A 14260-nucleotide genomic window follows, 5' to 3' on the forward strand; every position below is an offset into this window, starting at 1 on the left:
ATCAAAATAAATAAGTAAACTTAAAAAAAAAAAAGAACACAAATGAGGTTCCGTCCTCAGAAACTAGGAACTGTAGTTACTGTGTGTGTGTGTGTGTGTGTATCTCCTGTCTGCAAATACTGTTATTTTATCGAATCTAAGACACATTTATTTCTCACACTTTAGCATCTCTGAAATTGGGGATGTGGTTTACAATCAGTAGCCTGGCAGAGGTTAATTGATAGGAGTTTTTCCTTCTTGGTGGTATAACAGCATGTTTGGCAATTGAAGGTGGCTTATATTTGGTGAAATACATAGTACATAGAGTCACCCATTTCTCCAAGGGGACCTGGTTCTTTTTAGCGAATGGTGCTTAGAGTCTACGATGTGGGTGCTAGGTGGGGCTTCTGGGTGGCTCAGCTGGTTAACTGTCTGACTTCAGCTCAGATCATGATCTCTCCGTTTGTGAGTTCGAGCCCCATGTCAGGCTCTGCAGTGACATCTCAGAGCCTGGAGCCTACTTAGGATTCGGTCTCTCTCTCTCTCTCCTTCCCCCACTTGTGTTCTCTCCATCAAAAGTAAATAAATACACATTAAATGAAAAAAAAACAAAAAAGATGTGGGTGCTAGGTATACTCGGCCGTATCAGGGTGCTTCCAGAACCTCTCAGCAAATAGCTGTGTATATACACACAAATGCATATACACGCATACACACACGTAAACGCATGTACTCACATATATATATACACACATAAAAATTTTTTTAAGTGTTTATTTTCTGAGACAGAGCAGCAGAGGGGCAGAGAGAGAGGGAGACACAGAATCCAAAGCAGGCTCCAGGCTCTGAGCCGTCAGCACAGAACCCGACGCGGGGCTCGAACTACGGACCGAGAGATCAGGACCTGAGCTGAAGTCGGACGCTTAAGGGACTGAGCCACCCACGTGCCCCTTCATGTTTATTCTTGAGAGAGAGATAGAGAAGGGAGACACAGAATCCAAGGCAGGCTCCAGGCTCTGAGCTGTCAGCACGCAAGTCGGACACAACCGACTGAGTCACCCAGGCGCCCCGATACACGCACATTTTTTTAAGTAAACTCTGCCCCCAACATGGGGCTCGAACTCATGACGCCGAGATCAACAGTTGCACGTTCCGCCAACTGAGCCCACCAGGCACCCCTGGATATAAACATTTACATCTATATTTACTTATATAAGTATCCTTACATATGGAACTCTGAGTTCACACCAGTATGTCATGTTCTAGTTCAACATCACAGAGTTCAGGGTCTCTTTTTCCTCGTGCAAATTTGTACCTGTGTGTGTGTGTGTGTGTGTGTGTGTGAGTGACAGTGAGAAATTGGGTTCCTACAAAATACTGTATATTTACGTGTTTTCTCGGTCTCTTTTAATGTAATCCACCTCCCCAACTCCAATCTGCCAAATAGTCTGTCAAAGGAGGGGCTGGAGGGAGGCACGAAGAGAACAAAATATTAATGTGAGACCGTCCACTATATCATTTTCAACTCACCGGTCTTTCCAGCTATTTCCTTGGGGCTGTTTTGATGGTGAGACAGTCAACTAAGATGGCTTAAGCACACATGAGGATGTATAAACTACCTAATTGAAATCCCAAGGTTGGGTTCAGTGACAGCTGGATCCAGGTGCTCCAACCGTGATGTCAGGGATTTTGCCCTTGCTTGGCTCTGCGTAGTCTTCACTCTGAAGCAATCTCATTCTCTTTCTTTCTTTCTCTTACTCCCCTCAGGACGGCAAGGCAGCCCCCAGTGGCTCCAAACTTTCGTTCTCCTAGTTCAGCAACCCTGGAGGAGAAAGAGAGTCTCTTGTCCCGTGGCCTCATGGGTCCAAGATGGGTCTTGCGCTCTCTCCTGAGCCGCTCACTGTGATTGATCAGCCCTGGGTCACATGACCGTGCATGGAGCCAGGGTGGGCTAGCCCTAGCCAGTCATGGACCGAGAGCAGCAGAGGAGACAAAGCTCTCTCCCACGGGAGTGCAGCCTATTGCCAAGGAATAGGGGACACGTAGTAATAAAGAGAAACTGCCTTTTTCCAGAACGTAAGCATTCTGAGGGCAGAGGCTTTTACCTCCTTTTTCACTGTTGAGTCCCCAGTGCCTAGAGCAGTGCTTGGTGCACAGTGGATATTCAATAAATGTTTGACGGATGCACAAATATTAGATATATAGGCTGCTTAGATGGCCCTAGAAAAAGATCCAGAATGACGATTCTTATGGTTTAATTCTTACCCCACCCCCACCCCCACCCCCAGAGATCCAGATTCTACCCTGTGCTGTAGCCAGGACATTTGTTTTTTTATTTTTTTTTGGCGATTTTTTTGGTAAGCTTCCCAGAGAGTGCCAGCGTATAGCCAGAGTTGAGAACAGCTGATCTAGAAGGTTCTATAAGAAACTGGGGACTCTGTGGCTCGCTCTGGGGGCCTGGGCAAAGCAAGGCAAGAGTTCTCTTTTAGAATGTAGAGTTTGGGGGTGCCCCGGGTGGCTCAGTCGGTTGAGCGTCTGACTCTTGCTTCCAACAAGAATGATCCTGCGGTTGTGGGGTCAAGCCCCACGTCGGGCTCCGTGCTGAGTGTGGAGCCCGCCTGGGATTCTCTCTCTGTCTCCCTCTGCCCCTCTCCCCTGCTCACTTGCGCTCTCTCTCAGAAACAAAGAAATAAAAAATAAAAATAGAATGTAGAGTTCGAATTTTCAAATGGTTTAGATTTTCTAGAAGCAATTAAAAAAAAGGAAAGAAAAAGCAACAAAAGTTAGCTACCCCCAAATAATGATGTAAGGGTTTTTTTTTTTTTAATGTTTATTTATTTTGAGGGGGAGGGGCATGGAGACAGAGAGAGAGAGATTGATTGAGATTGGGAGCGAGAATCCCAGGCAGGGCCTGCCCTGTCGTCTCAGAGCCCAGGTGGGGTTGGATCCCAGGAACCATGAGACCATGAGTGGAAATCAAAACGCGGGATGCTCAACCGACTGCGCCCCTGATGTATGGGTTTTATTCAACTCATCGCCTTCCCGGGGAGGCCGGTCCCCGACTATGCTCCAGGCAAATTCACCACTCCCCGCCCGCCCTCCGGGCTGCTCTTTTCTCCTTAGCACTTAACGTTTTATTTTTCCCCCATGCTGAGTAGGGATTGATTTCTTGACCTCATTTAATCGTCGGCCTCTCCCGCTGGTCGAGAGCCCCGCCCCTCCCCCCCAAGGGCAGGCATTTCTAAACCGGCACGCGTAGGTGCTCAGTACATTCTAGGTTGAACCATATGAAATCGCCAACCGTTTCCGAGCCGGCGTCGTGGGGGGCGGGCCCCCGGTGTCCCCCGACGGCTGCGGGCCCGCGAGTGGCGCCCCCGTGTGGCCGCCGCCGACGCCGCGTGTCCGTGTCCGCTCTCCGCAGGCCGGGAAGCTGGAGCCTCGGCTGGTGCTGGACCAGCTGCGCTGCAATGGGGTCCTGGAGGGCATCCGCATCTGCCGCCAGGGCTTCCCCAACCGCATCCTCTTCCAGGAGTTCCGGCAGCGGTGAGTGCGATGGGGTGGCGGTGGGGCGGGGTTCGGGTCTGGAGGCCACCGTGTCTGCACCCACATCCCCCCTACCGGCTACTTCTGAGCCTGGGGACTCTGGGCAAGTTCCTCTGGTTCCTGTTCTCAGCTTTTTCCTCCATGGAATGGGAGAGCAGTACCCCCCCCCCCCCACCAGTGCCTTCCCTAAAAGCATAGAGCCTTATGTTAAGTTGCAATGGTTATGATACGTTGCCATGTTGCCATCGGCGTGCGGCAATCTGCATTTCTTTACAAATGCAATAGAACGGGACAGAACAGAAAATATTGGCGTGTAAGAAGCCAGTAATCCAGGGGCGCCTGGGTGGCCCAGTCCGTTATGCGTCAGATTCTTCTTGGTTTCCCCTCAGGTCATGATCTCAGGGCTGGTGACATCCAGCCCTGAGGGAGGCTCTGTGCTGACAGTGTGGAGCCTGCCTCAGATTCTCTCTGCCTCCCTCCCTCTCCCGCCCCTTGTCTACCCCTCTCCCCAGCTCACGCCCTCTCTCTCTCTAAAAAAAAAATACAGTAAATATTGTAACATAAATTACACTTCACACAAGCTGTATACAGCAGCACCATTACAAAGAGCAGAATGTGAGGCTTCTCCACAATTTAAAATTATCCAGTAGCGATATTTCTAATAATAAAAAGAAACAGGTGGGGCGCCTGGGTGGCTCAGTTGGTTAAGCGTCCAACTTCAGCTCAGGTCACGATCTCGCGCTCCGTGAGTTTGAGTTCGAGCCCCTCGTCGGGCTCTGGGCTGATGGCCCAGAGCCTGGAGCCTGCTTCCGATTCTGTGTCTCCCTCTCTCTCTGCCCCTCCCCCGTTCATACTCTGTCTCTCTCTCTGTCTCAAAAATAAAATAAACGTTAAAAAAATTAAAAAAAAAAAAGAAACAGGTGAAATTAATGTTACCAAGATATTTTATTTAGTCCGGTTACATCTAAGGTACTAGATAATTTTAACATGAATCAATATAAAAACGTGGTAGTGAAATACTGTGCATTCTTTTTTTTTCTACCAAATCTGCGAAATACGGAGTGTGCCTTAAGTTCGGATGCTCTGAAATGTAGTCCTAGCAAAACAGTGAAGTTGCGTTTAACAGAAAAATATTTTACGCCGCTTCAGCTTTTTTTTTTTTTAATTTTCATAATTTGTTTTGAGAGAGAGAGTGCGTGCAATCAGGCGAAGGCCAGAGAGAGGAAGAGACAGAATCCCAAGCAGCTTCCGCAGCGTCAGCGCCCAGCCGGGTCTAGAGCTCACGAACCGTGAGATCGTGACCTGAGCCAAAACCAAGAGGTAGACAACCGAGCCCCCCGGGCGCCCCTACACTGCTTCAGTTTTCAAATTTAAATTCCACTTAAATACAGTGAAAAACCCCCGTTCCTCAGGGTGCCTGCGTGGCTCAGAGGGTTAAGCATCTGACCCTTGGTTTCGGTTCAGGTCATGACCTCACCGTCGTGAGATCGAGCTCCCTGTTGGGCTCCGTGCAGCGCGGAGCCTGCTTGGGATTCTCTCTCTCCCTGTCTTTCTGCCCCTCCCCTGCTTTCTCTCTCTCAAAAAATAAACTTAAAAAAAAAATATATATATATGTATATATATATATGCATATGTATATATATATAACATACATTATGTCCATGATATACGTTTATGTGTATACATATTGTATATATAATGTGTATTTTTTTTTTTATGAAATATTGAGATCCAGGGAAGGGCACAGCAGGGGAAAGGCTCTGAAGACAGACATGAATGTGTTTATGAAACGTATCCTGCTTTATTCTCAGTTGCTAAGTTCCCACTTAGAAGTTGGGAAGACCGTGCAGTAGGGCACTTAGCCCGGGGAGATCCGCTGGCCGGGCGGTGACACCCTCCCTATCAGCACGTGGCGGATGTCCACCAGGTGGGGCTCTTACTGCCAGTGCTGTCGGTGGTAACGCCCTCCGCCCCGTGGGCGCTGCTCTGTAAATGTTGTAATGTTGGCTTTTCTTACTGTCCCTGTTGTTATCGCTGTCGGTCCCTCCGAGCCCAGCCCCGAGCCATGGCGGGAGTTCATTGACACCTGGCTGTAACCCCCCCCCCCCCCGCAGGTACGAGATCCTGACGCCCAATGCCATCCCCAAGGGCTTTATGGATGGGAAACAGGCCTGCGAGAAGATGGTGAGTGCCGGGCGTTGCCTGGGGGTGCAGGTGTGGATGTGTGCACGTGCGGGGTCCCAGGTGGTGGAAGAGGGGGTCCGGGACCTCCCCCCATCGCCCCTCCTCTTTGTCACCCCTCACAGATCCAGGCCCTAGAACTGGACCCCAACCTCTACCGTGTGGGACAGAGCAAGATCTTCTTCCGGGCAGGGGTCCTGGCCCAGCTGGAAGAGGAACGGGACCTGAAGGTCACAGACATCATCGTGTCCTTCCAGGCAGCTGCCCGGGGTTACCTAGCTCGCAGGTAGGGCACCACGCCATCTCCCGGGGCAGGGAGGGGTTGACCAGACGGCTCCAGGTGTCGGGGCCTCAACAAAGAGGGATAGAGTCACCAGATGCCCGGGCTTTTCGGTTCTGCAGTCCCTGAGGGCCCCGACAGGCCAGGGCCAGTGCAGAGCGGTGCTCGGGACACAGAGAAGATCTAGGCTTGGCCATAGGGTGACCGACCAGCCTGCTTTGCCCGAGACTGGAGGTTCCCCAGGATGCGTGATTTTCAGTGCAAAAACAAAGAAAGGCCCGGGCGAACCGGGTCACGGCGGTCACCCTACCGGCCAGTGCCTCGGGGGACCCCAGCCTGGAGTGGGGGAGACCTACCAGGGCACAGAGCGTCACAGTCTGGAGTGGGATGCGCTTCGACGGGGGTCATACAAGTGCCGTGTGCAGACCCAGCTGTATGCCAGGATGCCTCCGGGTCACCCTGGATGACCAGGCAGGTGAATGAGGACGGGAAAGGTGCTCCAGGCAGGAGCGACAGCTTGTGCAGAGACCCAGTGACATGAGAGCGTGATGTGTTTCAGGAGCGGAAAAAGTTTGCAGGAGTCTCCTTCCCCCTTGAAACGGCCCAGAGGGAGGATCAGACAATAAGGGACTCCCCAGACACCAGGCTGTGGGGCGGGGGCATTGTCCAGGGATGCTGGAGAGCCGTGGGAGGGCTAGGAAGAGAGAAGGGATGGGTAAGCTCTGGGTGTCGAAAGATCCCTCGGGAGGCATGTTGGGGATGGGCTGGAGGCGAGAGATTGGAGGCTGGGAGGTTGGGGGAAGGGTCCAGGTGGGGGAAGAGGAGGTCTGTCTGTGCAGACGGAGAGGCGGGGACAGAGCAGAGAGAGTCAAGGGCAGAAGGACCGACAAACTGTACACAGATCTGCCAATGAGAGAACGGTGCTTGCATACAGTAGGCACTTAATAATGGTTGACTAACGGAGACGCCAGGGTGGCTCAGTCGGTTACGCATCCGACTTTTGATTTCGGCTCAGGTTATGATCTCGCGGCTTCGTGAGTTCAAGCCCCGCACCAGGCTCTGCGTTGGCAGCGTGGAGCCTGCTCGGGATTCTCTCCCTCCCTCTGTCTGCCCCCCCTCAACATAAATTTTAAAAAATTTGGGGCGCCTGGGTGGCGCAGTCGGTTAAGCGTCCGACTTCAGCCAGGTCACGATCTCGCGGTCCGTGAGTTCGAGCCCCGCGTCGGGCTCTGGGCTGATGGCTCAGAGCCTGGAGCCTGTTTCCGATTCTGTGTCTCCCTCTCTCTCTGCTCCTCCCCCATTCATGCTCTGTCTCTCTCTGTCCCAAAAATAAATAAACGTTGAAAAAAAAAAATTAAAAAAAAAAATTTATTTTTTTATGCTGTCTCTGTCTCAAAGTAAATTTAAAAAACTAATAAATAATGGTTGACTAATTGAAGGGAGCTTTGCTCTCTTGCTAAGGGGACGGGCCTGGAGGGGCCGAGCTTTCACTCTCCCACTTGGCCGTCTCCCCACCCAGAGCCTTCCAGAAGCGGCAGCAGCAGCAGAGTGCCCTGAGGGTCATGCAGCGGAACTGTGCGGCTTACCTCAAGCTGAGACACTGGCAGTGGTGGCGGCTCTTCATCAAGGTGAGGGCACCTGGGGAAGTGGCCTGAGCAGCAAGGAGACAGGACTGTGGGGCCAAGCCTGCTTGGGCAAGTGGCCTTCTATGTTTGGGCCTCGGCTTTCTGTATCTGTAAAATGGGATCCACCGGCCCAACCTTTGTTAGCCAGGATTCTTTGGGTGGCAGGTGCCCAAAAATAAAAAAATCTGACTCAAACCAGCAGAGATGAAAGATTCAGGACAGCTTCAGGATCCAGGGCTGAGTTGGGGGGTCCCGAAGGCTCCCCCGCCCCAGAATCAGTGATTCACTGGAAGGACTCACAGGACTTAGAGAAGCTATTTATTACACATATGGTTCCGGTTTATTACTGTGAAAGGAAAGAGATTAAAGTCAGCAAAGGGAAAAGGTGCACAGAACAGAGCTTAGGAGAGACCAGGCACAAGCTTCCAGTTGTCCTCTGTGGACAGTGCTTCATTCTTCCAGAAACAACATGTGACACACATATGGGCTGTTGCCGACCAGGAAAGCTCTCCCGAGCCTCAGTGTCCGGGGTTGAGATTGGGGGGGTGAGTCTCATAGGCATGGCTGACCCTCCGTGTGGTTGACCTTAGTTACCCAGTCTCCAGCCCCTCCAGAGGTCAAGTTTATACCATGTGGCCCAAGACCCCCAGGTAACAAAGTCACTCTTATCAGTCAGAATATTCCAAGAGCTTGGAGATTATCTTCCAGGAGCCAGGCAGGGGCCAGTCCTTTCAAACTCTTGGGCAGGGTTTGGACAACCCAGGCCTGCTGAGCCAACCCTTTATTGCACAAGGGCCCGAATAAAGATGTCAGGTATGTGACATCCTGTGCCTCCCAGTTGGCTTTTCCTCCATGATGATCTCCTGCAGACTTTTCCACGTGGGGGCCACCAGCAGATTGAGACTTGTCCCCCAACCAGCTAGGCCACCGTGGTCCTTTCTTACCGCAGATCTCCAGAGTTTGACTCGCCCTTGGATGGCTGGAGTCATGTGACCACCCCAGAGCTCACCACTACACATCAGCCTGCTTGGGATTCTCTCTCTCTCTCTCTCTCTCTTTCTCTCTCTCTCTCTCTCCCTTTCTCTGTGCCCCTCCCCTGCTTGTGCCCTCTCTCTCTCTCAAAAATAAATAAATAGGGGTGCCTGGGTGGCTCGGTTGGTTAAACGTCTGACTTTGGCTCCAGGTCATGATCTCACAGCTCGCAGGTTCGAGCCCCATGTTGGGCTCTGTGCTGACGGCTCAGAGCCTGGAGCCCGCTTCAGATTCTGTGTCTCCCTCTCTCTCTCTCTCTGCCCCTCCCCTGCTCTCTCTCTGTCTCTCGCTCTCTCTCAAAAACTGAATAAACATTTTAAAAATTTAAAAATGAATAGGCATTAAAAAAAAGAAAATGATTTTTAAAAATTATGAGTATAAAATTACAGCTGTGATAAATGCCATGGTTAGGACAGAAAAGAATATGATACACTAAAGAACCAGGTAGAGTGGAGAAGAACCAGATACAAAGCAGTGGGACAGAAATGATCAGAGTGGGGGCGCCTGGGTGGCTGTGCCCCTTAAGAGTCCGACTCTTGATCTTGGCTCAGGTCATGATCTCGCAGTTCGTGAGTTCGAGGCCAGCATTGGGCTATGCACTGTCGGTGCGGAGCCTGCTTGGGACTCTCCCTCCCTCTCTGTCCCTCCTCCATTTGTGCGCTCGCTCTCTCTCTCTCTCTCTCTCTCTCTCTCAGAATAAGTAAATAAACTTAATAATAATAATAAAAAAAGAAATGATCACAGTGGCTCCCACTAACAAGGAGGAGGGCGGTTCTGTGAACCTGTCATTTCAGTCGTTCATGTGTGGGTGGCACCTGTCCTGCCCCCCCAGATCACACAGTGTCAAGCGCATCTCTCACCCTGGACCTGGGACTCGGAACACACTTTGGGAAACGTTGCGCTACAGACCAGCAGCCCCCGATGTCTCTTGTACCCCAGGGTTGGTTCAGCAGAGAAGGGGACCCGTGTAGCGCTGCCTGCCTGGGGGGGGGGGGGGCTGACTGTTCTAGGCGCTTCACAAGTGTTAGCTCATACACCCATTGCAAAGACCCTGTGAGGCAGGGGTTCTTATCATCCCCGATAGCAGAGGACACTGTTGTGCCTGCCTGAGGCCACACAGCTGGCGGGTGGCAGAGCCGCCACTGGAACCCGGAAGCGGGCCCTGCTCGCTCGGTTCGGGGCCAAGTGGAGTAGCCATTCCCCTCCCCTCCCCCCAGGTGAAGCCGCTGCTGCAGGTGACGCGGCAGGATGAGGTGCTGCAGGCGCGGGCCCAGGAGCTCCAGAAGGTGCAGGAGCTGCAGCAGCAGAGCGCCCGCGAGGTGGGCGAGCTCCAGGGCCGCCTGGCACAGGTAAGGGGCGGGGCCGCGGGTGGAGCCAGGGCCTGGGGGCGGGGCCGCGGGTGGAGCCAGGGCCTGGGGGCGGGGCTCCCAGCTGAGCCGCGGAGGGCTGTGGGGTGAGGGTGGGGGCAGAGCTGAATGGAAACCGTCGCGGTGCTGTTGGGCTGTGATGTGCAGGAGGCAGGGCCCTGGGGTGCAGCCGGGGTATGGGGTGGGGGACTGGCTCCTGCGGAACCCGGATGCTCCGGGAGCCTGGCTCCAGCGTCGGGGCAGTGCAGGGGCCGGCATTGGGGCAGGGCTAGGGTACGCAGGCGGCCAACTTTTCATGGTTTCCAGCTTTTCTGGTGGCTTCTAAGTAATGGTGAAGTGAACCCCTTCTTGAGTGTTTTTCTGTTTGCTTTTGCTGAATTATTTCCTTTGGTTCAATTTCTAGGCGTAGGAGTGTTAAATGAAATGTGAGATGGTAGAAAGGCCTCTCTGGGCCTATTTGGAAGGTGGACTGGAGAGGGAGAGACTGGAGGCAGGGAGGCTGGGGAGGAGGCTGGGGAGAGAGTCCACTGGGAGAGGATAAGTAAGGCCTAAGTTTGTGGGGCTGCGGGGCCAGAGAGGAGGGGACAGGGCAGAGAGAGTCCTGGGACAGTGGGTACAGGGCTGGGGACGGATGGGCTGTGAGGAGGTGAAGGAGAGGGCAGCCCCCGGGGGTCTGACCTGGTGACCCCGGGGGGGATGGAGGTCATCCCCAGATGGGGACCTGGAGGAAGGCCCTCCAGGCATCAAAGAGCAAAGCAGGGGTGCCTGCGTGGCTCAGTTGATTAAGCCTCTGATTCTTGGTTTCAGCTCAGGTCATGATCTCACGGTTCGTGAGTTCGAGCCCCACACTGGGCTCTGCGTTGTCAGCATAGAGCTTCCTTGGGATCCTCTCTCTCCCTCTCACTCTACCCCTCCCCTGCTCGTGCTCTCTCTCTCTCTCTCTGTCTCTCTCTCTCAAAATAAATAAACTTAAAAAAAAAAAAGAGCAAAGCGAATCAGGAGGCAGGAGGGACCCGGTGCTCCCCCGAGACTGTCCTGGGAGCAGTGCCTGCTGAGCGCTGACCTCCCACCCTGCCCGCAGCTGGAAGAGGAGCGCACCCGCCTAGCAGAGCAACTGCGGGCAGAGGCAGAGCTGTGTGCCGAGGCCGAGGAGACGCGCGGGCGGCTGGCAGCCCGCAAGCAGGAGCTGGAGCTGGTGGTGTCGGAGCTGGAGGCCCGCGTGGGCGAGGAGGAGGAGTGCAGCCGCCAGCTGCAAACCGAGAAGAAGAGACTGCAACAGCATATACAGGTCGGCCTCTGCGTGCCCACGGGTCGCCCCTCCCTGTGCCCGTCTGTCTACCCTGGCAACCTTGGCTTGTGCAAACCCCTGTCTCTTTGGGCTATGAATTTGCAGAAAAGTCGACTCAAAGTGGCTTAAGCAAAAAAAAAAAAAAAAAAAATTCTCTCTTTTTTTTTTTGGTTCCAATAATGGGAGACTCCAGAATGCATAAGCTTCAGGCATGGCTGGATCCAGCTGCTATCCTTTGAACTCTTTCTCTGTCCCTCTCCTGGGTCAGTTTGTCTCTAGGCTGCTGCATTCCCAGGCTGGCTGCCCTGTCATTGTTCCCCTTCAAAACCCAGTGTGTGTTTTACACTTATGGTACCTTTGGATTCGGATGCTAAGTTTTCACTGGCAGTGAAACTTCACCTGCGTTTATGTTTTATGACTTCTTCGTTTGAAAAGGTGGATTTAGGTACCCGAGTTATTCCGTACTTAAAATTTTTTCCCAGTGATTCACCGAGTGTCTGCTTTTAAATTTAAACGAAATAACATTTAAATAAGCTGGTAAAGGCAGTTCCTCAGTCATACTGACCACATTTCAGGAGACTCGGGACAGATAAGACAGCGGTTTATTAAATTTTTTTTTTTCAACGTTTATTTATTTTTGGGACAGAGAGAGACAGAGCATGAACGGGGGAGGGGCAGAGAGAGAGGGAGACACAGAATCTGAAACAGGCTCCAGGCTCTGAGTCATCAGCCCAGAGCCTGACGTGGGGCTCGAACTCCCGGACCGCGAGATCGTGACCCGGCTGAAGTCGGACGCTTAACCGACTGCGCCACCCAGGCGCCCCGACAGCGGTTTATTAAATACAGCCTGTGGGAGGCAGACACCGCACCCTCAGAGAGCCACACAGGAGTTGGACTCAGGAATAGAATGAATAGGCCACGGCCGTGGGAGGCAGGCTGTGTCATAACGAGAGGTTGAGGTGACCCCTGGTTCCTGCAGGGGGATGTGATTGGTTTGTTTGAATAATTAGTCCACTAAGAGGGCACAAGCCAGCGCTGTGCCCGGTCCGCGTGATACGGAGGGTTATGGGGCCAGGGGAGGGTGGGTGGGCGGAAGACATGTGGTTAGACCATCATGGGTCCTTCCAAGACCAGATAGCGAGGCAGCCCATAATACTGAACCCTTTTATAAAAAGGAGGTTTCACGGACATACAGCGTAATATTAGCTTCAGGTGTAGGACATGGTGAGTCAGTATTCGGTATGTTGCAAAGCGATCACCATCTAGTTAATATCCGGCACCTTACATAGTAACAAAAAAATTTTTTTTCCAGTGTGAGAACTTTTTAAAAAAATTTTTATTTTGTTTTGAAGGAGAGAGGGATGGAGTGTGGGTGGGGGAGGGGCAGAGACACAGAATCTGAAGCAGGCCCCAGGCTCTGAGCTGTCAGCACGGAACCTGACACGGGGCTTGAACTCACGCGCTGTGAGATCGTGGCCTGAGTGGAAGTCAGACGCTTAACTGATTGAGCCACCCCTAGGTGCCCCTCTGTTGTGAAAACTTTTAAGAACTAGTGTTTTAGGGGCACCTGGGCAGCTCAGTCAGTTAAGCATCTGACTTCCGCTCAGGTCACGATCTCACGGTTTGTGAGTTCGAGCCCCACATCGGGCTCTGGGCTGACAGCGCAGAGCCCCCTTCGGATCCTCTGTCCCCCTCTCTCTCTGGCGCTCATGCTGTCTGTCAAAAATAAACAAACATTAGAAAAAAAGATCTATCTTAGCAAGTCTCAAATACACAATACAGTACCATGAACCACAGTCACGCTGTGTGTTACATCCCTAGAACTTACTTACTTTATAACTAGAAGTTCGTACCTTTTGACCCCCTTCATTGGCTCTTCCTCCCCCAGACTCCGCCCTCAGCAACCACCCACCTGTTCTGTGTATCCGTGAGCTCAGTTTTTGTTCTTGTTTTTTAGATCCACATACGAATGAGATCGTATGGTGGTCTTTCTCTCTCTGGCTTACGTTACTTAGCGTAATGCCCTTGACATCCATCCATGCTGTCCCACCACCTTAATTTCTGGTCCTCATACCACACGTTGCCACATGTGCCTGGGCGGTGCCACAGGGGACAGTGCCCATCTCTAGGATACGTTCATTATGTTTCTGGTTTATAGTCTTCATGCACACACAAGAATGTGATTTCCAGGGGCACCTGGGTGGCTCAGTGAGTTAAGCGTCTGACTCTCGGTTTCCGCTCCAGTCATGACCTTGCGGTTCGCAAGTTCGAGCCCCGCATCAGGCTCTGCCCTGGCAGCTCGAAGCCTGCTCGAGATTCTCTCTCTCTCTCTCTCTCTCTCTGCTCTTCCCCCACTCGTCTCTCTCTCAAAAATAAATAAATCAACTTAAAAAAGGAAGAAGAAGAACGTGATTTCCATAAGGACAAAGATTTCTCATCTACCCTCGGTGCCTAGAACGGTGCCTGGCTCACACCGGGTACTCCGTGAAGGCTCAGGGCTCACGGATGAAAACGGGAAGACCAGTAGAGGCTTGATTCTTCCCAGCCTCACCCAGAGTGTGGACCTGTCTGAGTCACGAGCCCTAGGGGCTTGGGACCGTCCCCTCCACTCTAGCCGTCACATCACACCCTAACCTCTGGGTCCTGATCTCTCCTCTCACGCCCCCTCCAGGAGCTGGAGAACCACCTTGAGGCAGAGGAAGGGGCGCGGCAGAAGCTGCAGCTGGAGAAGGTGACCACGGAGGCCAAGCTGAAGAAATTTGAGGAAGATCTGGTACTCTTAGAAGATCAGAATGCCAAGCTGAGCAAGGTCAGTGGCCTGTGAGCCCCCAAGGGCAGAAGGCGGTGGGTGCACTGGGGGCGCGTGGGTCTCTCTCTCCGTCTTCCCCACCTCTAGGGGTCTCCGGCTCGCAGTCTCAGCCGTGTCTCCCTTTGACCCTTTCTCTTCATACCTTCGCCCAAGCAG

The 14260-nt window shown here is 52.7% G+C and overlaps 1 protein-coding gene across 2 annotated transcripts in view; it reads left to right on the forward strand.

Annotated features, from left to right (window-relative positions):
- Positions 1 to 14260, forward strand: part of MYH14 (myosin heavy chain 14) — a 91893-nt gene that overhangs the window by 42241 nt on the left and 35392 nt on the right. For both annotated transcript variants that reach the window (XM_030299282.1, XM_030299283.1), the window contains 7 exons: positions 3401 to 3522; positions 5637 to 5706; positions 5829 to 5989; positions 7503 to 7611; positions 9858 to 9989; positions 11089 to 11295; positions 13967 to 14104. In XM_030299282.1, coding sequence (XP_030155142.1) covers positions 3401 to 3522; positions 5637 to 5706; positions 5829 to 5989; positions 7503 to 7611; positions 9858 to 9989; positions 11089 to 11295; positions 13967 to 14104 — 939 coding nt within the window. The remainder of the gene's footprint in view (positions 1 to 3400; positions 3523 to 5636; positions 5707 to 5828; positions 5990 to 7502; positions 7612 to 9857; positions 9990 to 11088; positions 11296 to 13966; positions 14105 to 14260) is intronic.

This window comes from Lynx canadensis, chromosome E2 (genome assembly GCF_007474595.2).
Source record: "Lynx canadensis isolate LIC74 chromosome E2, mLynCan4.pri.v2, whole genome shotgun sequence".
In the NCBI taxonomy this organism is placed as follows: domain Eukaryota; kingdom Metazoa; phylum Chordata; class Mammalia; order Carnivora; family Felidae; genus Lynx; species Lynx canadensis.